General features: G+C 57.5%; 1 protein-coding gene and 1 long non-coding RNA gene across 6 annotated transcripts in view; one reads left to right on the top strand and one right to left on the bottom strand.

Annotated features, from left to right (window-relative positions):
* The window catches only part of GSE1 (Gse1 coiled-coil protein), a 102,552-nt gene extending 75,937 nt beyond the window's left edge, over positions 1-26,615 (top strand). For 4 of the 5 annotated variants that reach the window (XM_045533728.1, XM_045533731.1, XM_045533729.1 and 1 more), the window contains 14 exons: positions 1,282-1,481; positions 6,351-6,523; positions 6,931-7,128; positions 7,745-7,936; positions 8,250-8,566; positions 9,188-9,512; positions 11,617-12,230; positions 13,347-13,459; positions 13,645-13,915; positions 15,382-15,495; positions 16,345-16,716; positions 18,577-18,858; positions 21,902-22,005; positions 22,715-26,615. In XM_045533728.1, coding sequence (XP_045389684.1) covers positions 1,282-1,481; positions 6,351-6,523; positions 6,931-7,128; positions 7,745-7,936; positions 8,250-8,566; positions 9,188-9,512; positions 11,617-12,230; positions 13,347-13,459; positions 13,645-13,915; positions 15,382-15,495; positions 16,345-16,716; positions 18,577-18,858; positions 21,902-22,005; positions 22,715-22,849 — 3,410 coding nt within the window. In that variant the 3' untranslated portion in view covers positions 22,850-26,615. Of the gene's footprint in view, positions 1-1,281; positions 1,482-6,350; positions 6,524-6,930; positions 7,129-7,744; positions 7,937-8,249; positions 8,567-9,187; positions 9,513-11,616; positions 12,231-13,346; positions 13,460-13,644; positions 13,916-15,381; positions 15,496-16,344; positions 16,717-18,576; positions 18,859-20,897; positions 21,092-21,901; positions 22,006-22,714 lie in introns of those variants that run through there. The other variant, XM_045533730.1, reaches the window with a different exon arrangement.
* On the bottom strand, positions 13,569-21,096 carry LOC123625337. The gene is made up of 3 exons (XR_006730467.1): positions 20,786-21,096; positions 20,209-20,307; positions 13,569-16,700 (listed from the first exon to the last, which is right to left on the bottom strand). It is a non-coding gene; the product is annotated as an uncharacterized LOC123625337 (long non-coding RNA).
* Positions 26,616-27,137: the final 522 nt, after the last annotated feature.

A 27,137-nucleotide genomic window follows, 5' to 3' on the forward strand; every position in this document is an offset into this window, starting at 1 on the left:
GACGATGTCGGCCGTGAGGGTCCGTCTGTCCCTGGAACTGAGCTCTAGGCAGAGGGAGGATGCTGGGAGGGGATGGCCGGGGATTCTCCTCCCAGGTGGGGCTGGGGTCTGGGCCCCTGGACACCGGTGGGCGGGCCGTGTGCCTGTCCCTGGGGACCTGGAACCGCTGGCACTGTGCCGAGCGACCTTAAAACCTGGGGCCCTTTGTGGCTCTTGGGTTGGGGGGAGTCTGCCGGGGTCCCTGTTGGGGCCTGGGAGGGGATTCAGGACCCAGGTGAGCCCACAAGTGTGTGATCCTGCAGCCACCCGGCCTCTAGGGGACCCTCTGGCAGCCCCAGCCTCAGTCACGGGGACTTGAGACCCACGTAGAGGGTGTGGGGGTGCTGGGGACAGGGGACCCTGGGGACTACCCCCACCCCACCACACACAGTGTGTCCTGCCTGGCCGCTGGCCTGAGCAGCTTGGCGGACTTTGCTCCGGGATGGGGGGACCCCCCCCCTGACACCTTAGTGCCTTGGGATGGTTCCTCCTCATCCTCCATGGATCAGCTGTTGGGGGGCCGGCCCTGTCCGCCCACACCCCGACGGCCCTCGGGGTCCCAGAGCTAAATGCTCTCTGACCCCTGCCACTCTTGGGGGTGGGGGGAGGGCTGGGGCTTCTTTCTGGGGCACTGAGAATGTTCTGGAAGCAGATAGTGGTGATAGTTGTAGAACATGGTGAACACATTCAAACCCGCTGACTTGTACCCCTCAAAATGGTTTTTTAATTTAAGAATGAACGTGTTTAATATTTTTCAAGTCTCCCCCAGGGCCACCCCGTGCCGCGTCCCTGCCCGGCTGGGCCCCGGGTCAGGGAGCTGAGCGCGTCTTACACCTTCCTGCCTCCCCGGCCCCACGGAAGCACCTGGGGGGCTGTCTTCCCCTAGGCCCCGCAGCCCCGGGCACAGGGGCTCACGGGAACCTCGGGTCCTTTTTGTGACCTCGGCCCGGCCCCCACGCCTGCTCACGCTCCGTGCGGGGGCTGCGCTTCTGGGCTGCGGCGGCCGTGGGAGCTGGCGGACGGGCTGCAGGAGGTGGCCAGACTGTGCGTCTCGGGGTGCTGGGGCCGCGGGTCCTGCCCGCCGACAGCAATTCCGGGGGCTCCCGTGAACACCACGCGGGCCGCCTGCATCTCTTGCAGGCCTGCGCACTGGTGGGGGCAGCCGCGTGGCCGGGGGCCTGGTGGGTGTGGCCGGTGACGCTGGTGTGGCTTCCGCTCAGGCCGCTGTGTTCTCTTCTGCAGGGTCTTCACTGAGCAGCGAGTCGTCCCCTGTGTCCTCTCCCGCCACCAACCACAGCTCTCCCGCCAGCACGCCCAAGCGCGTGCCCATGGGCCCCATCATCGTCCCCCCTGGGGGCCACAGTGTCCCCAGCACGCCCCCCGTGGTGACCATTGCCCCAACCAAGACCGTCAATGGCGTCTGGAGGAGCGAGAGCCGGCAGGTGAGTGGCCCGCAGCGGGGTGGGCGCAGGGAGCCGGTGTCCCCAAAGGGAGGACTGGATTGGGCACCCGGGGAGCCTGTGAGGTTCAGTTTAAGGGACAGACACCCCGACCTGAGCCTCCGTGTCCTGCAGAGTGAGGTGACGAGCACCCGCCCGGAGGGGTGTGGGGGGTTAGTTAATCCCCATCGCAGGCGGGGGTGCGGGGCCTTCAAGGCTTGTTTTCACCTGCTCTTGGGGCAGAAGTTGGAGGTCAAGGTGTCACAGGTTGGTTTTTCCAGAGGCTTCTCTCCTTGGCTTGCAGGTGAGCACCTGTTCTCTGTGTGCTCACATGGTCCCCTCTGCCTGTGTCCTGGTCCCCTCTTACAAGGACACCGGTCGCATTGGGTCAGGGCCCACCCTAGAAGCCTCCTTGAAGCCCGTCCCCATGTAGCCACATGCCGAGGTCCCGGGCGCCAGGCCTTGAGCACACAGATGGGCGGGGACTCAGCCCGCAGCCCTGCGCCGTGCCGGGATGGCGTGTGCACACCGTAAACGCTCGGTAAACAGTCGCGATCGCTATTATCATCTGCTGCCCCCACCAAGGACTGTGACAGGGAGGACCCCAGCCCGAGAGCGCGGAACCGGGGACCTGGTGGTTTGTGTGTCTGGGTTAACTTTTGAAACCCCCAGAGGAAGCCCTTCCCGGGCTTTGGGGGAGGGGGTCCCTGTGTCTCTAGCCCCTCTGGCGGCACTTGTCACCTGCCCGTGGGAGGAGTCGGCAGCCCGCGGTGGGACGTCCCCACCCGCCCCCGCTCCCCACTCGCGGTACTGTGGCCTCATTAAGAACCATCCTCAGCTGCAGTTCTTTCCTGGTGTTCCTCCCGTGTTCCCGGAGGGCGGATGGCGCCACTTGGAAACCCTAATTAAGCCACAAAGAGGGTGGCAGGGGGAGGAGAGTGTGTCCCTCTCCCCAGGGGTGCACGGGCGTTGGGCGCTCGGCCATCGTCCCCTAGGAAGGGGAAGACCCCCAGGGTGCCCGGGAATAGCTTTGGGTGGCCTTGCTTCTTCCGTCCTCCCTGGCTGAGGTGACAGACCCGCCCAGCGCGTCACCTTGCCGAGGCCCCCTCTGTCCCCAGAGGCCTCTCCTGGCCGTGCTCATGCCCCTGTGCAGTTGGCAGATGGAGGGACGTGGGGGGACCCAGAGGGTGGACCCCGGCCAGAGTGGCCTCCCCTGCCCAGCAGGGCTCAGAGCAGCCTGAAGCAGCCCTGGTCCTGGTTTGAGGGGGGACGAGGAAGGCGTCACCGGCTCCTGTCTCCAGAGGCCACCCCTGGGGTTAGCCTGGACCCCGGCGCCCCTGAGTCACCTGAGCTGCAGGTCCTCCCTCCACCCGCAACGCGTGGGCCCGGCAGGGGTGGGCTGGCTCTTGCTGCGGCCGGAGAGCGGCTCGTGGGAGGTCACTCGCAGCCAGCCACTGCCCTGTCCCCGCAGAGCCCGCCACCTGGACTGGGGACACCTCACAATATCCCTTCAGGGGGGCCCCACCACCTGTGCGGGTGAATCGTCCCCTCAGAGCTCGTCCCCGTCCTCGAAGGGTCCTTACCGCCTCGGGAGCGTTTAGTGACCCCAGGGAGGGGCCGTGACGGATCTGCTCCAGCGATTTGCCGCCGCGGTGCCTAATGGAACATGGATGCCACCAGGGAGGGCGGAGGAGGGAAGGGGGATTAGCGGATGATGTGTGGCTGCGGCCAGTGCGGGGTGGGGGGCTCCTCCTTCCGGGGAGGGGCGCAGAGGGGAGGAGGTCCCTTCCCCATGCCGGGGCCCTGAGTCATTGGGAGGCCACAGACACAGGCGGGAGTTGTGAGGGGGCCAGTGGCTTTGGGGCCCCTTCTTGGGGGTCACCAATAACCCCCAGGCAGAGGGAGCTGGGAAAGCAGAGATGGAATGAGAAATTGTCCGTCCTGAAGCTCACGGGTGCGTCCCCCTGACTGTGGAACCTTCGCTCTAATCACAGAGTGACAGCTCCTCCCTCCCCCGCCCCTCTTCGTGGCTGCAGCTGCGCCTGCAGCGGCTGCTCAGCAAGAAAAAGCCGCTCCACAGATGCGCCCTGTCGCACGTCTGCCTGCCAGGACGGCGGTGGGACCCTGGCCGCCCCTGTCAGGGTGCCTTGGGGTGGCCCCCAAGCCCCCTGGCCTTGCCCTGGGGGGCCACAGGCCTTGCCCTGGGGGGCTGCAGTGCGGCTCCCCCACGCCCCTGCTGGGCAGCCCAGTGTGTGGCTGGGGCCCTGCTGACCTAGTTCCTGCGTCTGGGCGAGCTTGGCCCCGCTCCAGCCAGGCGGGAGCCGCAGACGTGCGGGTCTGGCTGGCTGAGCCCCCTGCCCGCCAGCCGCTCCTCCAGCCTCCGTGCCTCCTCGTTTGTCCTCAGCCAGGCCAGCAAAGTGCCATCTGGCCCAGCCGCCCGCGAGCAGGGCTTTGTCCTCGGCCGAGGGGAGAAGGGGCTTAGGGGGCCAACGGCAGCGTGCTGGGCAGGACCCCCCTGTGGCGGGTGGCCCGGGGCTGCTGTGCTCCGCTGTTTGATGCAGCACGAGGAAGCAGGTGACGGCCCTGGGGTCCGGGTCTATCCTCCAGGGACCCTGCTGTCTCTGGCCACCCAGGGCTGGGGTGGCAGTCGAGCCCCTTGGCTGCTGTCTCGCTCGGCCCCTGCCCAGGTGGGAGGAGAGGTCCCCACCGGCTTCAGGGGAGCCCGTGCCGTGAGTCCAGGGGCTGCACCTGCCGGCCTCTGGCCTGGCGCTCACTGGGGGCCAAGGGCCACTCCCTTCCCAGTCCTCGGGCACACGAGTGACCCTTTCCTGGGTCTCCTTCACAGACACGGGGCTGTGCCGGGCAGGGAATGTGCAAGGAGAGCCTAGAAGCCCTGCCCCGGACAGGGGCCCCAGGTGCTAGTGTGGACGGGTCGTGCAGGGGTGGTGACAGAGTGAGCGGGTGGTGCCCTGCAAGCCTGAGCCCCTGGCCCTGCCCGTGTGCTCGCTCCCCTGCAGCTGCGCAGCTCACAGCCCTCGGCCCGCGCTGGGGCTGCCGTTGGCACGTCTGGCAGATGGGGACACGTCCAGGGTCTGCGGGACCAGACGGGAGCCTGTCCCCTGAGGCCGGTGGAACCCTCCCTGCTGGTGACACAGGTCCCTGGAGGACCCCAAGGCCAGGCGCAGGCCCCTCAGGAGGAGGTTCTGGGGGGCTGGGCGTCGGGGCCGTGCCTGCGTGTGTCCCACTCTCCAGACGGCCGCCCGGGAGGCGCAGGTCAGAGGCCCTGAACCCCCGGGGACCCGCTGACGGAGCGGGCTGGGGCCGCGTGCGAGGCACGGAGCAGATGTTGCTGCTCGTTAGAGATTCCAGTCGGCCCGTCTCCTCCAATTACTCGTCACCCGCTGTCTTGCAGGGCAGGGGGCACGGGCAGGCAAATGCGCCTGACGGCCGCCTGCACCTTCCCCATGGCCTGTGCCATGTGCCAGGTCACCATGTGCCTCGTGGAGACGGGTGGGGGCCGGGGAGGGCACCGTGACCCACCCCCTCGCCGCTCAGAGCTCAGACAAGCTGGGGTGGACAAGCTGGGGGCACCGGCCCTGGAGCCTTGGCAGGCAGTCAGACGGCCATGGGCTCAGGAGGCTGGGAGCCCCCCGGTGCCCGCCATGTGTCCCCACTGTCATTCCTGCCAACGCTGCGAGGAGGGGTCGGAGCTCCTTGTTTTCTGGGTATCGGGCACTTTGTGGCTCTGGGGACTCGCTGTGGCTTTGGGGCAGCAGGGCTGGGCTTGTGCCCTGGGAGCACGGCCTGCCGATCAGAGTCCCCATGTGACAGGAGAGGAGGCGCATCGTGGGGGCCTGAGGTCGAGTCCCTCGTGGCTCAGGGTGAGCCCAGCCGACGACGTCCTCATGTTGGGAAGACCCCAGGACCCCCGGGGCGTGAAGCAGCAGTGGCTGCTCCAGAATCCACAGCACCCCTACCCCACCCCACCCCACCCCACCCCTGTCCAGGACTGACCCTGGGAGCCTTGCCACACATCTTCCCGTTTGTCACATAAATGCCAATAGGCAGGACCTTCTGTGGACTGATTTCCCGAGGCCAGAACCTGCCGTGTATTGGCACACAGAACGCCCCTCCCCTCGGTGTGGCTGGGGTGGCACAGCCCCCCCTTGGTCCCTGCAGGGACCGTGGCTGGGGGGCAGGCCTTGGCTGTCTCCCCCTCCTGTCTGGGGTGAGCCCCTCCCCTGGTCCCCTGGGGGCGCCTCCCCGGCCAGGTCTGCTCTGTCCGGGAGCCTGGGGCAGGGAGCTGTGGCCGTCCCCCACCCGGAACGTGTGCACAAGTGCCCTAGACAGGGCTGGCCTGCTGTGGCGGGTTCACCCCAGGGCAGAGCCAGCTTCCTGTGGCCCCGGCCCCGCGTGTGCCTGAGGCCTGGGCAGCTGTCGTCCCGTCCCGGCTGCAGAGTGGAGCTCACTTCCCGGGGTGCCGGGGGCTGGCAGCATTGGCTTCCCCATGCTCGGGTAAGGGTGGGTGTGACCCTGTGGGGGGCCCCTGTCCCCTGTACACATCTCACACCGAGGAGGCCCAGGGAGGGAACGAGAGCCCAAGAGGGGCTTCGGTCCAGGCCTGTCTCAGAGCCGTGTCCTCCTTACTGTTCCGCTTTCTGTGCGCGCCATGTGCATTTGGACTTTAGGATAGAAAAGCTTAAAGGAAGGATGCTTCTAGAATGTGGATTAAATCTGGAGCCTTTCCCATGAGTCGGGAGGAAGACCTGGCTCCATCCTGGGGGGCAGTGGCCTGCGCTGACCTGTCGCTGGCCGCCCGCCTGTGGGCCTGGCCTGGGCCCCCGGCCCTGACCCAACGCTGTCTTCCTGCAGGACGCCGGCTCTCGGGGCGGCAGCAGCGGCCGGGAGCGCCTGATCGTGGAGCCCCCGCTGCCGCAGGAGAAGGCAGGGGGCCCGGCCATCCCCTCCCACCTGCTCAGCACCCCCTACCCCTTCGGCCTCTCACCTGGCTCGGTCGTGCAGGACTCTCGCTTCCCGCCACTCAAGTGAGTACACCGGTGGGGACGAGGGGGCAGGGCGGGGGACACGTGCTCTGGCTGGGAGCCCCAGGCGGGCTCCAGCCACTGTCCCCGGCAGCTTGGAGTCTGCACTGGCTGAGGACAAGTGCCTGCCAGACTGTGGCCGGCCTCTGCAGCCACTCCGCCCCGGGGGGCCACAGCCCTGTCTGTGCCTGCTGTCCCCTCCACACTGACAGGGTCGTGCAGTCCCCAGCCCTGCTCTAACCTTGTCCCCGGTTCTGGGGGACACACCTGCTGGTGAGGACAGCGAGGGGGCTGCGGGCCTGAGGAGCAGCAGCTGCCCGGGCAGGACCCATCCCCAGAGGGGGACCCTTCCTTCCTCGGGGGGCAGGGGCAGCTCACCTGTCTCCTCCCTCCCCGGCCATTACCTGCAGCCTCCAGCGGCCCGTGCACCACGTGGTGCCCCCCAGCACGGTGACCGAGGACTACCTGAGAAGCTTCCGGCCCTACCACACCACCGAGGACCTCCGCATGTCCTCCCTGCCTCCCCTGGGCCTGGACCCCGCCACGGCCGCCGCCTACTACCACCCCAGCTACCTGGCCCCGCACCCCTTCCCCCACCCGGCCTTCAGGTGAGGTGGTCCTGCATGCCCTCACCTGTTCCTGGTGGGGAAGGTGCTTGTCACCACCTGGGGGCCGGACTCCCAGGGGAGCATCTGGAGAAGCCCCTAAAACCGTCCCCAGCGTTGAGCCTGAGTTCAGTCCAAGTTCAGCCCTGATGATCCCTGGGGTTTCCTCCTGGTGGACGCCCCTTGGTGTCTGAATCGTCCTTGTCATCAGGGGGACCCCTGGCGAGTTGCGTATAGGGTGGGGCTTACACTGGAAAAGGGGCTGCTCTGCTGTGCACGGGAGACCCCCGTGGCCCCGTGTGGCCCGTCTGGTTCTGTGTGGAAGCTCCCCGCAGCCCAGTCTGAAGGGCCTGCGGTTAGGCCGAGGACGGCCCCTCAGTCCGTGCCGGGCTGGCCGAGCTGGGGGAGGTGGCAGGTGGGCCTGGAGCTCTGTCAACACCTAGTGGCCCCTGGCGGTGAAGGGCTCTGGGGTCGGCAGTGGGCGTGGCCCTAACCTGCAGCCGTGTTGTCCTGTTCAGCGTGCTTGCGCAGGTACACCTGGCCAGGGCACAGCTGTCAACGGGCCGGGTCTCATCCTTTGTGGCTTTGGTGCTCACCAGCCCGTATCTTCTTGGCACAGGATGGACGACTCCTATTGCCTCTCTGCCCTGCGGTCCCCGTTCTACCCCATCCCCACCCCCGGCTCCCTGCCCCCGCTGCACCCGTCGGCGATGCACCTCCACCTCTCTGGGGTCCGCTACCCGCCCGAGCTGTCCCACTCGTCCCTGGCAGCGCTGCACTCGGAGCGGATGTCCAGCCTCAGCGCGGAGAGGTGAGTGGGTCCTACGACAGCAGCCAGGAAGAGGGACCCGGCTGGAGCCCGGCTCAGCTGTTCCGTGTGTGGCGGGGCTGGCTCCTTGGCGCACCTGTCCTTGGTTTCTTCACCTGCCGAACGGGAGGGTGACGGTTTGCACTCCGTGCTCTGAAACCGCACAGCCACAGGCTGGGGGGTCTCTTGCTTGGGGGTTTTGTGCTGCGTCAGTGAGAGGAGGAGGGACAGCCTTGCTCGTGTCACCCCCTGCGGCGCTCAGACCGCTGTCCGGCTGCCCCTTGGCCTGCTCTCCAACTTGTCTCCCTCGCCGCAGGCTGCAGATGGACGAGGAGCTGCGGCGGGAGCGCGAGCGGGAGCGGGAGCGGGAGGCTGACCGAGAGCGGGAGAAGGAGCGTGAGCGGGAACGAGAGAAGGAGCGTGAGAGGGAGAAGGAGCTGGAACGCGAGCGGGAGAAAGAACGCGAGCGGGAGCTGGAGCGCCAGCGGGAGCAGCGGGCGCGGGAGAAGGAGCTGCTGGCTGCCAAGGCGCTGGAGCCCGCCTTCCTGCCCGTGGCCGAGCTGCACGGGCTGCGGGGCCACACTGCCGAGGAGCGGGGCAAGCCCTCGGAGCAGCTGACCCCAACGCGAGCAGGTAGCTGGGTGGGACAGGTGTGCGGGCAGGGGCCTCGGCGGGCTCTGGGGAGAGCCCTCCTCCGTCGCGTCTGCCAGTTGCCGTGGTGCAGAGTTTCCCACTGTGGCTGATTGCAAGCCACAAGTGTGACATTGCTGAACACAGAGTTGGGGGGAGAGACACAGTGGCACGTGACACAGACTCAGTCCACGTAGACAACCCCGGGAGTGTGAACCGTGGTGAAACGTGCCACAGTATTGGGAAGGGATGAGGTTTGGGTGCTTTTGTTAACCTTAGTGTAATTCATTTTGTTGTAAGTTCACGTCATCTAACCTTTCATACTGGCTGTGTCTGAAACCCAGCTTGCGTGTTTCCTGAGAATTCCCGTCTGCTCTTCGAGCAGTGCGAGCTGGCTCTGGCACCCCACTGCCTGGTACATAGCTGCGCCAGCCGGGTACAAAGCATTTCCCTCTGGGGACAGGCGTGTGTCCTGAAAGTGTCCCTAAGGCACATCCTGGGTGTGTTCTGGCTGTAGGAAGGGCTCCTCTGCGGGACGGCAGGCTTCCCTGGGCAGGCGGGCAGGAGAGGAGGGGCGCCGGCCTGCAGTCGCTGAGGCCTGCTGTGACACGTGTCTCCCCACAGAGAAGCTGAAGGACACGGGCCTCCAGGCGCCCAAGCCCGTGCAGCACCCCCTGCATCCGGTGCCTGCCCCGCACCATGCCGTGCCCGGCCTCATCTCCAACCACGGCATCTTCTCTCTGCCGGGCAGCAGTGCCGCCACGGCCCTGCTGATCCAGCGCACCAACGAGGAGGAGAAGTGGCTGGCGCGGCAGCGACGGCTGCGGCAGGAGAAGGAGGACCGGCAGTCTCAGGTGTCAGAGTTCCGGCAGCAGGTGCTGGAGCAGCACCTGGACATGAGCCGGCCCCCGGCGCCAGCAGAGGTGGAGCACAGGCTGGAGAGTGCCAGGTGGGTGGGCTCCGCGCGGGGCGGAGCCGTGTGCGCCGGGTTTGCTGGCAGCCAGTGTTGACTGAGCACGGCCGTCTGCCCCACACCCTTTCGGTCCCGTTTCGGCTTCACGTTACGATTCCCTACGGCGAAGCCAGGATGCTGAGGAGGAAGATCTGTTGCTCAGAGCTGCCCCATCCACAAGTAGGGGGTCCGGTGCAGCCTGGCCGGGTCTCCAGGGGGCCATTCGTGGCCCCGAAGAGGATGAGGTCGAAGCTTTAGTTGTTAATAATACCTGTTCTTAACATCTTCCTCTGCTTTTGAGCTTGGACTTTTTTTTAATAAGAAGGGGACTTGTTTGGTTTTTATTTAAGTAAAACATTAGCTTTAAAGCTTTTGTAATGTAAGATAGAGCCACTCTCAGTCCCGTTAGAATTCTCGTGGAGGGCTTTGTGCCCGCCTCTGGGACCCCCGGCTTGCACTTGCTCTGTGAGACCCCGGCCCGCCCAGGCCCCCTCTGTCCTGGGCCTCCGGCTCTGGGGACAGTGCTGGTCGGTGTCCCCCACCCGACATCCCTCCAGAGCTCATTCCAAAGGCCCGGGCCGAGACCCTCACAGGAGTTGGGGGAGATGGAGGTTCTCGGCCAGGCCTCCATCAGGCTGTTCCGGGCCCAGCTCAGACCCAGGGACGCTGCTGCTGCTCTCTGGGCCTCAGTTTCCTTAGCTGTGCACAAAGGCTTTTGTCCAGCGCTCAAGTGCTGTGGTGCCGTGCTGGGATAAGGACGCCCTTGGGTGCCTGGGACGGAGGTGCCCTGCCTGCCTTCCTCTCCTTCCTGTCTTGTTGAGTAGCTCAGCTCAGCATGACGGGCAGGGAATTGCCACCCGTGCCCACTGACGGGTGTCCCCGCGGCTCTCGCTGCCCAGCATGGCCAGAGCAAGTTGCCTGCTGACTGTCCCTCTGCCTGTCAGACCCTCCAGGCGTCCCAAAGGCTCAAGTCACCTGACAGCGAGCTGCCTCTGCCCCCGATCCACCTCACACCCAGAGGACCAAGAGGGCAGCCGGCTCCCATCTGGCAGCACTTGATACAGTCAGGGCACCCCAACTCACAGCGTCTTCCTCAGGGATGTCCAGCACCCCAATGCAGGTGTCAGGGCCTTGTCCGCTCACGTGCTGTTGCTTCCAGCCCAGGGGCCTCCCCCGTAAGCCCTGTGAGCCCTGCGCTGGCCTGGGGGGTGGCGGGAAGCAGGCCCCGGCCCTCGCCTGGCCTGGTGGGTCCTGTGGCAGCTGGCTGTATTTACAGCGCCGTGAGCTGGCCGTCCTCACGGGCTTTGTGCTCCAAGCTGGAAAACCGTTCGGTGCTTGGCTGTGGTGCGCGAAGTATTTATTCTGCTGGCAGGTTTTACTCCTTTGCTGTTGATTTAAGGACACACAGTGTCTCGGTGTGGTTCCCTGTCATGCCGTGCTGCTCACAGGTGCAGTGGCGTTGGGCTTGGCTCCCAGCCGCGAGTGTGGGGTGGCCGAGAGGGGCCTAGGTGGCCTTGTTTAACAGCACCCCAGACAGGGAGAGCCGGGCCACGTGCCCACCGTGGCCTCCGCCCCGTCCTTCCCCTCAGACCTTGCCCTGGGTTGTGTGGCTTCAAACATCCTATAACTGTCTCCCTTAAGGAGAAAAAAAAAAAACGTTTGGAAAAACAACACCCAAAACATCCCTTTGTGAATTATCTTATTTCAAATGCTCTCAGGAACCAAGTCCCTTGTTACGATGGTGCGGCATAGCTTCTTGTCTAACAGAAGGGCCCAGTGTTGCAAATCCCCTGGGCTCCCCTCTCTGGCCCGGGTCCTTAGAGACCCTGTGGGAACAGCTGCTGCTCCGGGGCTTCAGCCTCATGCCACGTGGGGTCACCGCAATTCTGATGGGGACAGCTGGGGGCCAGCAGGGGCACACACCTGTCTGGGCCATTTGAAGAGGAAATGGAGGGACGTGAGCACGAGGCCCTCCGGGTGGGGTGCAGACCTGCCCTCCCTGCAGCCCTGGGCAGCTGGGGAGCTGGCAGGTGCCCCAGGGGGGCCTGCGGAGGGCAGGTCTGTCCTCTCAGGACTAACGGCTCATCTGCTCACTCTCTAGGCCGGGACCAAACCGTCACGAGCCTGGCGGCCGAGACCCCCCGCAGCACTTCGGTGGGCCACCGCCTCTGATCTCGCCCAAGCCCCAGCATCACACCGTGCCCACAGCCCTCTGGAACCCAGTATCCCTGATGGACAGTGCCCTGGAGACACGGCGGGCCGAGGGCCACCCCCTGCACAGCCACCCGGCTGCCTTCGAGCCCAGCCGCCAGGCGGCGGTGCCGCTGGTGAAGGTGGAGCGGGTCTACTGCCCCGAGAAGGCAGAGGAGGGGCCACGGAAGCGTGAGGCCACGCCCCTGGACAAGTACCAGCCACCGCCCCCAAGGGAGGCGGGGAGCCTGGAGCACCAGGCCTTCCCCCCTGGGCCTGGGCCCTTCCTCGCTGAGCTCGAAAAGTCCACCCAGACCAGCCTAGGCCAGCAGCGGGCCTCCCTCCCCCAGGCGGCCCCCCTTGGGGAGCTCAGTGGGCCCCTGAAGCCTGGCTCGCCCTACCGGCCCCCGGCACCCCGGGGCCCTGACCCCGCCTACATCTACGACGAGTTCCTGCAGCAGCGCCGGCGGCTGGTCAGCAAGCTGGACCTGGAGGAGCGCAGGCGGCGAGAGGCCCAGGAGAAAGGTCTGGCCTCCCTGGAGGGCCCTTGACCTGCAGGGGTGGGGGGCAGTTGGTTAGCAGGGACAGGGGAGCCCTAGTGACAGCTGCCTGCCCCCAAGTTCCCTGACTGACATGCATCAACCTGCCACCTCTGCTAAGGAAACAGACCCTCGGCCTCTTGCCTGTCCTGGTCGATGGAGATTGTCCCATAAAGCCAAATCAAAGCTTGTCTGTAAAGACAGTTCTGCAGACACACGTGATTAATAAATGATGAACAGAGGCTAATAACATGGTTTTAAATATTAATAGTGAAGCATAACGGGAGCAGGCCTGTGCCCAGCAGGGCTGTCATTGTCAGCCACAGGCAGGGGGGCTGGGGGTACGTGGAGGCAGCAGCTGGCACTGCCCGAGGCCAGGGCCAGAGGTCAGAACTTCCCTCCGCTCTCTGTGGGGGTACGGAGACCTCTGCCAGCTGCTCCCTAGGTTCCCCAAAGAGCCGGGGAGAGCAGGTAAGCAGGCCCAGGTGCGAGGGCTGTCCACACCTGCACCCCAGTCTGGCCAGGAAGGAACCAGGGGCTCAGTAGACACCCGACAAGGGGCTCGCAGCCCAGTGTCTCCTATTGCATTGAACTTGGCCTCCTCAACCGAAGGCTGGGGTGCAGGCGGAATCTTCCTGGGGTGTTGGCCTAGGCTCGGTTTAGCACCCAACTGGGGCTTTTCTCTTAAACTGTCCTTGTAAGGGAGGGAGGGGAGCACCCCACTGCCCCTGAGGCCGGGCTCTGCTATTCTCTCTGTGTTTGAGAGGACGAGCCCGTGTGCGCCTGTTCCCTCCCAGCTGATGCATCCAGATGGCCACAGCAGGAAGGAGCATGTGTGTACACACAGCCTCGGGTTGCTGTGGACACGGCCCCCGCCCTGGGCGCAGGGGGGGAGGTCAGTGTTAGCCCAGAGGCTGCACAGCCACCTGGGGGCCCCTGGAGCCGTGGGTCCAAGGGAAGCCTGGCACCTGCTGTACCTAGGATGGGGGTTGACAGAGGTTTCCGCCTGATTTGCTGGTGTCTACACACGTGCCCCTGCGTGCATCCCCCCTGACAGTCAAAGGCTCCTCGCCTGGCTGAGTGCGACCATTTTTGCCACCAGGGTACTACTACGACCTGGACGACTCCTACGACGAGAGTGACGAGGAGGAGGTCAGGGCCCACCTGCGCTGCGTGGCTGAGCAGCCGCCCCTCAAACTGGACACGTCCTCCGAGGTACTGGGCTCTCGGCATCCACCCCCTGCCCGCCCCTCTGGAGGTCCCGGTGTGGTCTGTGCTCCCCCACGCCCCGTGGTCTGGCACAGTCGGCCACGGCACCCGGACTTTCAAGGGCCCCAGGACAGTGAAAACACAACCACTGTCGGTGGCTTCAAACTCATTTGTTTTCTTTCCCAATCTAGAAGCTAGAGTTTTTGCAACTTTTTGGCTTGACCACCCAACAGCAGAAGGAGGAATTGGTGGCCCAGAAGCGGAGGAAGCGGCGGCGGATGCTGAGAGAGCGAAGCCCGTCGCCTCCGGCGATTCAGAGCAAGCGGCAGACACCTTCGCCAAGACTGGCGCTGTCCACCCGCTACAGCCCCGACGAGATGAACAACAGCCCGAACTTCGAAGAGAAGAAGAAGTTCCTGACCATCTTCAACCTTACCCACATCAGCGCCGAGAAGAGGAAAGGTAGGACCTCACCTGGGCAGGAGGGGCTGGCTGGGGTGGCTGTGTGCTTCTCAAGCAGCTGGCGGGGCCCATGGACGCCAGGCAGGGTCTGGGAACACTCAGTCCCGAGGCCACCTGTCTGCTCCCGCAGACCTGCCCCCGGGGCTTTGACCTCACCCTGTTTGGAGCCCATTTGCTCCGGTTGCGTCCTGGGCAGCCGTGAAGACTCAGTGGTTTTCTTTCCGCGTGTGAAGCCCAGCTTGAGCTGACAGCTGCCCTTGTCTTTTATCCATTTTCTAGCGCCTGACAGGCGCAGTTCTGAGCAGATGTTTCGGTAACTCCACCTGGGAGTGAGGGGAGGTGCTGGGCGCTCCAGGGGTGCCCGGCCCAGCCTTTTCTTCTGCTGGGCCACTCGGCTTTGCGTGCCGATGGCAGGAGGGAGGTGTGGGCATGGCCTGTAGCAGCCAGGCAGACCAGCATGTGCTATGAATGGATGCTTCCAGATCGGTCTGGCCACCCAGGGCTGTGTTGGGGCGGGCCCTTAGGGCTAGAATCCACACAGCAGAAGAAACGGTGCTCCTGCACCTCTTCCTCGGGGTTTCTGCTTCCTTTGTCCACCCGGCCCACGCCCGCTTGGGGCCAAGATGGTGACGTTCCTGGCTGTGCTCCTTCTCCTGCCTCTGGGTCCCGTGCAGACCCCTGGCCTCCTCCCTGGGAGAGTCGAAGGAGAACAGAAGGTACTTCTGGGTCCTTCGGTTGCTTCAACGTGTTTTGTTTTTGTTTTTGTTTTTTAATTAGAGTATAGCAGTTTATTTTTCTTTAACCACTAAGTTGAAGTTTTCACTTTCCCTTTGAGGGTTAGTGACATGTTGATTGCTAGCACAAATCCTAGAAATGTGCAGTTTTGTTTACAAATTCAGCCAGGCAAAAAGATGGCTTTTGCAGAGGAAGCCATAGACACTGTGGCTGCTTAAGTTTCAGAGTCATCAAGAAGTGCCACCGCAACAGGAATTCACTCCGCCGAACGTCTTGGGATCCTCCTTCTTTTATAGGAAACGGCATCGCTCGTGGACTAGCACTGGAGCACCAGGAGTGGGGGAGGGGGATGTGCTGAGCCTCAGAGGCCAGTGTGGACATTTGGGTGTGTCCTTGTGTCGGGCTGCCGTTGTCGTAAATAAGAACACCTCCTTCGAAGTCACTACAGAAGACCCTGGGTACACGGTATCGCGTAGACCTGTGATCACTGCACACACAGCTATCTTGGAACACACCCAAACCATCGTGTAGTAAATGCCAAGAGGAATCTGAGCTCGCTTTAAAATGAAGCTTTCCTCCTTTAAACACGGCCTGTCCCGTGGCACTTGCTTTTGGTTTTTCGTGGTTTAAAGTGCTTGTACCTGCCTGTCAGGACTAGGCTAGACTCCTACTGTCCTTCCCTCTCAAAATGATACGACCGCCTCGTTAATCTCAGGCTGCTTTTCTCATAGACAAAGAGAGACTTGTTGAAATGCTCCGTGCCATGAAGCAGAAGGCACTGTCCGCAGCAATGGCAGACTCCTTGACAAACTCTCCGAGGGACAGTCCTGCCGTCTCCCTGAGTGGTAAGGGAAGGCCAGCACACCTGGGACGGTCCTGTGGGCTGCCTGGGGTCAGAGGCAGCTGTTCAAGGCCTTCGTCTTCATGAACCTGACCTCCTCGAGACTGTTTCTTTCTGTCCCTCACACAAGCGTACGCTTCCCACACAGCTGGGATGGTCCTTGGGACCCAAGAGGCAGGCTCAGGATTGAGGGGAGGGTCCTAGCGTCTGCAGAGCTCTGTCAGGTGGTCATAGTCATCGTCCCTCTGCTGCGGCACCAAGGCTTGTTAGAAGGCCAGCCCAGGCGAGGAGGGCGAGGCTGCTGGCGCCACTGAGGCACTGTCCCGGGAAGGAGGACCTACTCCAGCCTGAGTGCTGCGACCTCGTCCCAGCGCTGGCCTGCCCTGGCTCTCTCCTTCCTGCATCTGTGTCTCACTCCTTCTTCCTTCCGGGCCTTGTCAGCACCTGCTTTCACTCCTCTCTCCTTACGCCTCCGATCACGCCTCTCCGCCCTGCCAGAGGAAGCAGGGAGTCTCCACGGTCCAGCCCTGCTCCCACGTGCTCTTTCTGGCCCAGCTGGACTAAACACCTCCAGACTGTTTTGATGTCTTGAAGCCACTTGCTTCTTCCTTCAGATCTTTCTTTCCAGGTGCCTTCTCGGGGCACTTTTCAAGGATGGACTGGCTGCTAAACACACCACTATCTTCAGACCGTAGCTGCGTGCACAATGGTTAATTAAATGTCCCCTGAGTCTTGGTTCTTTGCGCTAGGTCTTTGTTAAACGTAAGCTGTAGGGATCAGGGTCCGTGTGCTGGACACTTAGCCCGTTAACTTGCAGCGTTTAACGTTTTCCTTTGCTTTCTGTCTCTGAAAGAACCAGCCACGCAGCAAGCTTCTCTGGACATGGATAAGCCTGTCGCTGTTGCCACTTCCTTGTCTGATGTCCCAAAGGCTGTGGAGCCTGGGAAACTTGAACAGTTCCGGCCCCAGGAGCTCTCGAGAGTCCAGGAGCCAGCTCCTGCCAGTGGTGAGAAGGCCAGGCTGAGCGAGGCCCCCGGGGGCAAGAAGAGCCTGAGCATGCTTCATTACATCCGGGGCACTGCGCCCAAGGACATTCCTGTGCCGTTGTCTCACAGCTTCAATGGGAAGAGCAAGCCGTGGGAGCCCTTCATGGCGGAAGAGTTTGCACACCAGTTCCACGAGTCAGTGCTGCAGTCCACGCAGAAGGCCCTGCAGAAGCATAAAGGTAACGAGGCTGCCCGTCCCCACTCAGCCCCATGCTGCCACAGCGGCTGCTTGGCCGTGGCCGTGTGCACAGTGATGGTGCCTCTCAAACCTCAGTGCCCAGGAAGTAGCTGGGGATCTGGTCAGGTGCAGGTTGGGGTGGGGCCCAAGACTCCATTTCTAGCAGGCTCCTGGGTGACCTGCTGCTGCTGCTGGTCTCTGGCCCACACTCCCAGGATATTTAGCAACTGATACTATTGGAGTTTGTTAAGTCCAAAAGGGGTACCCTGCTGGCAAAAACAGTCCTCTGCGTTCCTTGAGTCTGCCACAGGACCGACCTGGAAATTTCTCTGGTCCTTTGACTGGGCACCAGTGGGTGTCTGCTGCACCAGGCGCTCAGTGACGTGACAGTTGCCCTTGCCCTGCGTCTGAGTCTCCACCTTCACTGAGGAGTTACTGAAGGTCGGAAAATAGGAGTCACTACATTTTATTCCCGATGGAGCAAAAGTTGAAATGGATTAGGAAAGAATCCTCAACAATTAAGTAACTGAGTATGAGATAAATTTTTATCAGCTCCAGTAGCCAGAAGGAAATAATTTAGTTGTTATGCCAGAACCATATTTAAGAGTTTATTACAAGCTATAAAATCTGAGTAGATAACAAAGCATTTTTAGACATCTACCTCTCGACACTGCTGTGTCTTTTACCCGAGTTAATACTGTTAACAGATACACTGATCCCTACAAAGCAAAGGAGACTCCACCAGTGGGCACTCATTTTTGCAGTGATTAACAAAGACTCCCCAAACATCAGGAGGAGTGCTTTATTTGATTCTTACCATGAACTTACTTGAAAATTGGATTTTTCAAGACATGTTTGACGGGATGCGAATGGCTCCCGCTGCTGTGGGCGGGGCTTGCCTTCCGTACCTGTGTTCCGCGTCTATAGACTCAGCTAACCTCAGATTGGGAATATTTGGGGGAAACAATTCCACAACGTTCTAAAAAAACAAAACTTGAGTTTGCCCCATGCCAAGGACTGCAGTGAATCCACACCATTGAAGTGGTGCGTGGGCCTTGTGTTAGGTATCACTAAAGTGCACGGGAGGAAGTGTACAGGTTATGTGCAGATAGTACGCCATTTTAGCATCGTCGGGTTTTCGTATCCCTGGCGGTCCCAGACCTAATCCCTCTAAACTGAGGGACAGGTGTACAGTGGGATTTTGAAATGCTCTTAGAAGTTCCCGAGCGCCCTCCCTGTCCCCTTCCAGATGCACTTTACAGAGGCTTTTCTGTGGCCCTAGGACACATTTTTCCGGCCTAGTTTTTATCCCAGCTCTTTCCCTGGCCTTAGACTTTTCACGATTTTAAATTTACCCAGCCATGCCAGTTTGAGCCAAACCAGTCCATTGATTAAACCAGCCTTGGGGCTGCCATCCACACAGGGAGGCAGCACGTGCCCCAAGGCGGCGAAGACCGTGAAGAACCGGTCATAACAAAGCTGACTCCTGGTAGAGGGCAGAACCCCAGCTGAGCTCAGGGACTGAAATACCTGTGCATTTCAGGAAAGGAGGAGGCTGGTATTTACTAAGGGCCAACTATAGACCAAGCTGAAACCCACAAAGAAATTCAAGCTTAGAGATGAACTCGGCCACGGTCATCCACATGCTAGGAGTGGCTGGCGCTTAGGTCTGCCACTGTCCTGGTGTCCCTGTTTCTGACCTTTCCTTAGTGTTTGGCTTTGGCCAGATCTTCCGTCTGCCTGGAGCCCTACAGTCACCCTGACTCTGTACCAAAGGCAGGGCAGCATCCCCTTTTGTGACAATATCCTATGTCTGTACCCCCTGCACACAGCGACCTGAGCCCTGTCCTTTCCGCACTAGGGAGTGTAGCCATGCTGTCCGCAGAGCAGAACCACAAGGTCGACACGTCCGTCCACTACAACATTCCCGAGCTGCAGTCCTCCAGCTGCGTCCCTCCACCCCAGCATAATGGGCAACAGGAGCCCCCCACAACAAGGAAGGGGCCCCCCTCCCAGGAGATGGACCGGGACTCAGAAGAGGATGAGGAGGAGGATGATGATGGAGAAGATGAGGAAGAAGCCCCCAGGCACAAGTGGCAAGGGATTGAGGCAATTTTTGAAGCCTACCAGGAACACATAGAAGGTACAAGAGGGTGCAGTGGGAGGAGGGGCCGATGAGGTCAGTTTGGAAGGGAAGCTAAATGACCGAGTCATGTAGGACTTTGCCAGCCTGTTTTCACGGTGCCAGAACTTACGTTTCCCAGGGCATACTAGACGCAGATGCCAGAAGGACGAGTGTTCCCTAGGATGGTGGTTGTCACTCTCTCATGCTCAAACCTGAGACCATTCTCACTGGGGACATCTACGTACCATAACACCAGCTGTGGTAGAGCCTGTCCCTTAGGATGATGGCCCAAATGCAGGTCCTGCGCTCTGGGCTACTTCTACAATACTGTTAGTCGTGACACATGCCTTGGCTTCATCCAGGGCCCTGGACTTAGCTGGAGCCCTGACACCGCACCCAGTCACTGCTTGAGCCTGCCTGGTCCCACCCCCCCTTCACAGGCGTGACAAAGCCCCCATTCTGCAGGGACACCTCTATGGTCACTGTGTGCTAGTCACCTTTTCAGATACTTTTACTCTGAAGTTCACCTCTGGACAAGCACTTTGCCGGAAGAGGGAAGCTCTTGGTAAAGGCTTAGCCAAAGACTTGCCTCCCCTGGCAGAACCCAGAATGTTCTCTTGGGGAAGCCAGGGCACCAGGGGGACTGGAGCACACAGCTCCTATGGTAGAGAGTTGGGGTCATAAGGCAGTGTGGGCACCGTTGTGTTTACAACACACCACCTCCTGCCTCTGTTTCCCCAGAATGTTGCAAAGGCCCCTTTGGGGCATAGCACGGGTGTGTGGGCACTGCCAGGCCGGGCCTGTCACCACTGCAGCCTTCTACAGTTGATTACCCTATTGTAGAAGAGTTTTCAGCTGGGTGTTGTGGCTCAGGTCTACAATCCCAGCACTTGGGGAGGCTGAGGCAGGACGATCAGTTGAGGCCAAGAGTCTGAGACCCATCTGTGGCAACACAGTGAGACTCCTGTCTCTACAAAAAAAAATTAGCTGGGTGTGGCAGTGCACACCTCTAGTTCCAGCCTCTCAGGAGGCTGAGGTTTTTTATCTTGTATCACGATGTCATGTTAAATATACAGACGTGATTATGAATGTCAGTCGTTTCAAGTAATACTTTGCAATGTTCAAATGGTATTTTTAAACCACAGAGCCGTCCAGACTAACAAAACAGACGCCCACGTAGCCACAGCCAGGGTGTGGGACTGCGCTCTGTTCCCTCCCGTCCCTCACAGCCTTATCTTGAACGGATGGCCCTGCACTCCCTGACATGCTGTTATTTCTTAGACTTACACACATAGGTACAGAAGCAATATATAGCATTATTTTTTAACTTTACTGGAAATCAGTCTTTTCTGGGTGAGTTTTTGGTACCTTGTTTTGGTGATGGTCCCTTCCAAACCCCAAAGTTGTGAGGATGTTTTTTCTGTATGTTCTTCTAGAAGTCTTTAGGTTCTGCTTTTCGTACTGTGCCTAGAATGCATTTATGAGTACAGAGTAAGGCAGAAATCTAACCGCACCTTTCCCACCCCGCCAGCTCACTGTCGTGACAGCCTATGTGGTACCCCCGTGGGGCGTGTCCTGGTCAGGCTGTGCCTGCACACATGTCAGATCACCCGTCCTCTCCTGGCCTGCCCCCGGTGGTGCCAGAGCTTTGCACCTCCCCACTGTCTGGAGAGTGACTCCATCTTCTCTGAGCCGCTGCTCAGCTATTCTTGGCCCCTGCCTTTCCCCCATGAATTTTAGGATCACCTTGTTGTGCTCTACTCCCAAAAGACCCTGTCATGAATTTCAATTGCATTGAGTTTACAGACGTGGGGAGAACTGGCACCCTTGTCTATGAATATGGTGTAAAACTATATTAAGTAATTTCTATTCTTCTCCATGAAGTTCTTTTATTAGATTTAGGTTTCACTTGGTTTTTTACTTTGGATTTTTAAGTTTTCAATACCTTTGATTATTCTGAAGGTAGCAACCATAGCTGATCAAACCATCTGGTTCTTCCCTTTTGAATTTTTTTACTTCTAATTTTGGTGTCATACTGCATCACGTACGACCTCTAGTGCTGTCGGAGGCTTGCCTTGTTTGTGAAACTTCGGGAGCATTCCATTGAAGAGCGAAGGTGGCCAGGCGCAATGGCTCACATCTGTAATCCCACCTCTTTGGACGGCCGAGGCAGGAAGTTCAATTGAGGTCAGGAGTTTGAGACCCGTCTCCAAAAAATAAGATCAGCCAGGCATGGTGGTGTGTACCTGTAGTCTTAGCTACTTGGGAGGTCAAGGTGGGAGGGATCACTTGAGTCCAGGAGTTTGAGGTTACAGTGATCCGTGATGGTGCCCCTGTACTGCAGCCTGGGCCACAGAGCAAGACCGTGTCTCTAAAAAGAAGGGGAAAAAAAAAAATGAAGGTTCGCATTTGCCAAGTTCATGTACAACTGTCAAAAGTTAACTAATGTATTCTGTATACACTGTTGAGATCCAACCCACCTTATTTTTCATCTTTTGATTTTCCTGATGTTCCATCCTTGGATTTGTTAGTGCCTTTAGGATTTTTAATTTATGTTCTTAAGTAGCAGACTCTAGTTTCATAGTTTTACCATCAAGATTGTCCCAGCTTCCATAAACCAGTCAGGTAGCTTTCCCGTGTTTTGGCCTCTGAAATACTTCGTAAAGTAGGGGTTTATCCTTGAAGGCTTGAAATCATCCTTATTAAAACTAGGCCTAGTACCTTGGTAAAGCAGAGATTTCATTTTACTAATTAAACCTGTGCTTTCCATTTCTAAGTTTATTCTGGCCTTTTCTTTTTGCAAGATGTATTTTAAGGCCATAAACATTTCTTCCTAATGTCTAACTCTTAATCTGTCTTTTGATTCTAGATCCTTTTGTTGGATTGGGTTTTAGTGAGATTTATGAATTATTGGTACAGTTCAAAGTGCTGGGAGCACTGTGGTCCACAGGAGAGGTAGAGAGGCCTTTGCTGGGCCAGGAAGACGGTGTGCAGGCGGCAGCCCGCGCCAGGCCTCCAGCCCCACACACAGAAGGTACAGCGTCGTCTCTTCTCTTTTCAGAGCAAAATCTGGAGCGGCAGGTGTTACAGACGCAGTGCAGACGGCTGGAGGCCCGGCACTACAGCCTCAGCCTGACTGCGGAGCAGCTGTCCCACAGTGTGGCGGTAAGTCAGCACCGAATGGAAGGGCAGGGAGTGTCTTAAAACATGGTGCTTTTCCCAACCTTTCAAGTTTAGGTTCAAGAACACCCATAAAGGTAAGTTTTAGAGGAGAAATCTGCTCTTAAGGGGAAAAGTCAGGTACTGGTTGATAATAGATAAGGAGCGAAGTATCTTTAACGTGCAGAATATTGATCCTAGGAGAGCAGAGATGCTACTTACATATCCCTCTTGGAGAATTCCTTATTGTCCATAGCGGTCTCCTACTGTGATTTGCCAAGGAGGATGGAAGATGGTTTTTTCGGAGAAGGAAGGCTCTTGAGGCAGCCAAAACCAGCTCCCACCACCTTCAGCCCGGCTCAGCAAGTCTCCTGGCTGTACCAGGGGGATCCGCCCCACAGACTTCCTTCAGGGGCGAGGAGCAGGTTTCAGATCATTCCCCAAGTTCTTACATCTGCAGGCCCCAAGACTCAGGGTTTGAGCCAAGGCAGCAGTAGACACTGATTCTTCAGAAGCAGCTATTGTGAGAATCTAGGGCTCTGGAAGAGCCAGTTCAAGCTGTCCCCAGAGGCCACTCTCAGAACACAGGCTGGAAGGGGATATTGTCAAAGTGGAAGGTTTGCCTTTCCACAAGGCGTCGGGTGCTTTCATGCACTGCACGCATTTCCTTACAGGCAAGAGGGGTTTGTTCTGACGTGAATTTCCTTCTCCACAGGAGTTGAGGAGCCAGAAACAGAAGATTGTCTCAGAAAGGGAACGGCTCCAGGCAGAACTGGACCACTTACGGAAGTGCCTTGCCTTGCCTGCAATGCATTGGCCTAGGGGCTACTTTAAGGGATATCCCAGGTGACGGTTTCCCTTGCACTAGGCTGAACCTATAGTATAGAAATATTATCTATTTTATTACCTTGAATATTTAATATTTTTCACTGGGAGGTTTGAAGCTTAAAAAATAAGAATGTGCCATGCATGAAGCAAAGGATTCCAGGCTCCAGAAAAAAAGAACGGACTCACCTTGACTTCAATGCAGCTGAATCACCTTTGTCGGTCAGCGAGCAACCAACCAACGTGGGACGCCCATTGCTTTTCTTTTTAAAGGTGGTTTTCTCCTTCTTCCCCCACGTCACTATTTTTTAATCTGAAAACGAAAGCTCCATTACCAACACTAAAACCTTATCCTCTATAGCCCCCATATGATTGGATCGAACCCGTTATTTTCTGTTTCTTTTGTGTTGCCATGTTGTTATGCCTCAAGAACGGAGTTTGCTTTCTGCTGCAGTGACGAGGTGGGTCTCACTCCTCCCCAGGAGTGAGACTTGCTTCGGCTGAAAAGGTTGGGTGCATTGTAAATAAAAAGGGCTTATTTGTTTGTTACTTTCCTGCAAAATATTCTTCCAAGCAACAGGTCCTAGGAGCACACAAAGCAACAACCCAAAGGCTTTTCTCTAGAAAAGCTCTTCCCTAAAGATAAAACAATTCCACAAACTAGAGGTACCTTTTTATTACTCCGTGGGGGAGAATGTACAGAGCTCTGTGTATACATATATTCACTCCCACCAAATTGTTACTGCGGTGGGGAGTGTTTTCATACAAACGTAAATTTTGAGAGAAAAGTCAAAGGTGCTTCAGCCTTGTACTGTGTATATATATTAAAAAAAAGTTTTGTATGTTTTTATTACTTTAATTATTGTTATAAAAAGCCTGCCATTTTTAATATGTGGTTTGGGGGATTTTTTGTTCGTTTGTTTTTCCTGTTTGGGGGTTTTGTTTGTTCTGTTTTTGTTTTTCTGGGCAAAAAAAAACTTGCTTTTAGTGTTTGTACTGCTGCTGGTCAGGACATTAAAATATTGAAGTGTTTTTAAAAATTAAAGAAGAAGAAAAGTAAAAGAGCTTACCACTGGCGCCTATGCGATCACTTCATTTTTAATTTCAGTTGCACCAGAAACTGACGTAGAAAGCCATGCGTTATTGCTTACCTCCCCCTTCGCCCCCACGTCTGGACACACTGATGGCAGATACAGCCCCCTGCTACTGAGTGAGGAGGGGACAGTCTGTGACGGGAACAGAGTAGAACCTGTGTGTGGCAATCACGTGAACACATGGGTGTGGGGCTTTAAAAATAAAAACCTTTCAGAAAATAAACATTTCTGTGCTAGAATTCTGAGATGCCCGAGAGCAGGAGCAGAGTAGGAACGTTAGAGGCTTTATATAGATGCGAAGCTTTGTAAAAGCCTAAAGTAGGGTAAACAATGTCTGAGCTGAACCCCTCCTTTTCAACTTACTGTGACAAGCACAGGAATGGCGAGGAACTGGGCTCATGACACCAAGGTGCAGCAGTGGGCAAGTCTTTCCTCCCAGTCTCTGCTGTTGCTTGTGCAGGCGGTTTACATCCAGAAGGCATCTGTCGCCCAAATGGGCCCTCACCAGAGGCCAAGGCCGCCCATCGCCACTCAGTGGTCTGGTGGGGGGGAGCGGAGGCCTGGGCCCCAGGCAGGCAGAGGCCCTGGTGTGCCGGCTGCGCACTGCTGTGACCAGTGGCCGAGCCCTTAGCCCCAGCCTTTGCTGTGCAGAACAGCTTGCTGGCAGCTGGCATCGTGTTGCTTTATCCGCCCCTGCACAGTTTGCTTTGTACATCTGCCAAGAATCTTCCAGTTATTAGCAAACTCAGACAAATGTGCCGCCAGTATTATCAGCAGTCAACAAGCACCTTGCTCTCCACCGAGGCGACTGGAAGAGCACTCGGGGCTGGGCTGCGGTCCTCCTCCCCTCAAAGACACCGGGCGGTCAACACGTTCCACAGTGTGCAGAGGGAGCTACGCTGCCAACCCTCAGGCAAAACCTTAATCTCTCTACTTACACTCTGCCTGCAGTTTCTGGTCTGAAAGCCTGAGAGTCACATCTTAGCACTTCACTCCCAGGCCGTCTCCTACATCACAGAAGATGTCTGAATGCTTTTGCTAATGAGCTTTGGTAACGGCCTTGGCTAAGGAAAAGGAAAAAGTAGATCTCATAACATAATGGAAAGGAAAAGCAAAGCGCAGCCCATCCCTTGCCATCCGAGGGAGCTCCCTTGGTTGGATTTCTTGGTATGGGGAGAGTTCACGGCCCATGGGACAAACGACTTGCTGTTACAGAGGCCTCCCGGGTGGGAGCTGTGTCGCTCAGCTAGCAATAACTGCTTTCTTCCCTTCTGGGTGGAAATCCCACCTTTCCCCTGCCCTTGAGCTTCTCGACCACTCTGCCTCACCATTCCCCCACCTACCTGTGGACATCTCTGAACATTCATATGCTCAAGAAATGACAATCAGAACACAATACAAACCAGTAAGGCAGCACCAATAAACTAAGACAAAGAAAAGGTCTCTTGAAAACAAAAGTACACCACTAAGATGTAGTATCCAACAGTGGTTTTCCCATCCAACACTTAGTTTTATATAACCTGAAAACACGTATTTTCCTGTAATTCTCAAAAGGACACAATCACATCTAAGTCTGTTTTCAGTTGGGCTTCACAAAAATTTGACATATACACGATCTCTGAAGCTTTTTGTTCAGCTCTTTTCACCGCTGCGTTTTAAAGAAAGTTAAGTACATCAAACGTGTCCTAGAGTCAAGTCTGCATCCCGTGTGTCAGTATGTGCGTGACGCCCTCAGTCTTTCTCAACTAGGAGTCTTCCTATGTTACCTGGAAGGGACAGCTGCCATCTGTCCTCTGCAGAGGAATTCACTATACTTTTGAGGGATACCTGCCAACACTAAATCTGGTTCCACATTTAATCACATCTTTGAAACAAGATTTGTTTGATACAATCAGAGCCAAAGTGACATGATAAAATATCATGCTCCTAAATCCATTGTCTCAGATAAGTGACCAAGGCAGGATTTAACATTTTAGTCTATATCTTAAAGGGATAAAACACTTAATTGGCATTAACATTCTAAAAGATTGTACCCTTACGGACATTCAGAGTATTAAAAGGAGCTGACACCTTCAGCAGCAAAGAATTATAACACAGGAAATCTTAAACTTGTAGCAGAATGGTATTTTCCTTGAGTAGCTCATGATACTGCCAAATCTCAAAACTTAAGCTGAATTTCAAACCCTTTTCCCTCTGAGCTGTGTATTTAATTAAAGCGTAGAAAATTCCAGGGATTCGCCACAAGATGGAGATGGTCAGCACAAACCTATTCTGTTACTCTTTGAAGTGTATATTAGCCACTTAGCATTCTCTATACTCTTTCAAGTAACCAACCTGTTGACTTTCTTACTACTTGCAGTAGCCTGTCCCCAACTTTTTGATCCAGTGCTTAACTTAAAAAAAATTCCTTAACTCTGCCTTGACCTGAGGAAGACCACGCTAATTGGTTGTGTTACTTTGTATGTACCCTGTGCTTATCGCTAGAACAGTAAACCCACACACGGGTGGGAAGGAGGAACACCGATGCCTCGGTCACTCTGGGGGCAGTTTAGATGCTGTGAAATTAAACCTGTTCTAAGTGTACTTGTTTGAATTAATTGTATTGTATTATTATTTGTTGAATGTAGTAATTAGGTATTTATGAATATATTGCTGTAATTTCTGACAACATCCAAAAAATAAAATCTTCCTAAATCATGTTAAGAGGAAAATCTTTTTTACATTATAATAAAACAAGGCCCCAAAAGGAAAGCTCAACAGCCGTATCATTTCACAGGTAAAAGGTGAAGACAGATGTCACTGTACCTCAGCTGAGGTAGGTTTTAAGACCAAGGTATGAGGGGTCAGATCTGAGGCACACAGGACCTCTGACCCTCCACAATAAAAAGTGGTTTCATTCTAAAAGTCTCCAGATGAAATCTGGAGGATTCTGACTGAGGGTGAGACAAAAAGACAAGTCCTGTGCCCCAAAACCAACCCTCTGAATAGTATCTTAACTACGGAGCTAGTTTCTGGTCAGAATCTTCCGGGTCTGGCCCTCTGTGTCCAAAGGATGACCAAGCAACTGGGACGCTCAAGGCAGGTCCCGGGCTGATCATGCACGTGCATCCTCAGGGCTCCCCAGACACACAACTGCTTTGGATCCACTGGGTACCACTACCAGAAACCAGCAGGTTACACAACTTCCCACTCATTGCATGACACTGGACAGTCACTTCC

Source organism: Lemur catta, chromosome 20 (assembly GCF_020740605.2).
Source record: "Lemur catta isolate mLemCat1 chromosome 20, mLemCat1.pri, whole genome shotgun sequence".
NCBI lineage: Eukaryota > Metazoa > Chordata > Mammalia > Primates > Lemuridae > Lemur > Lemur catta.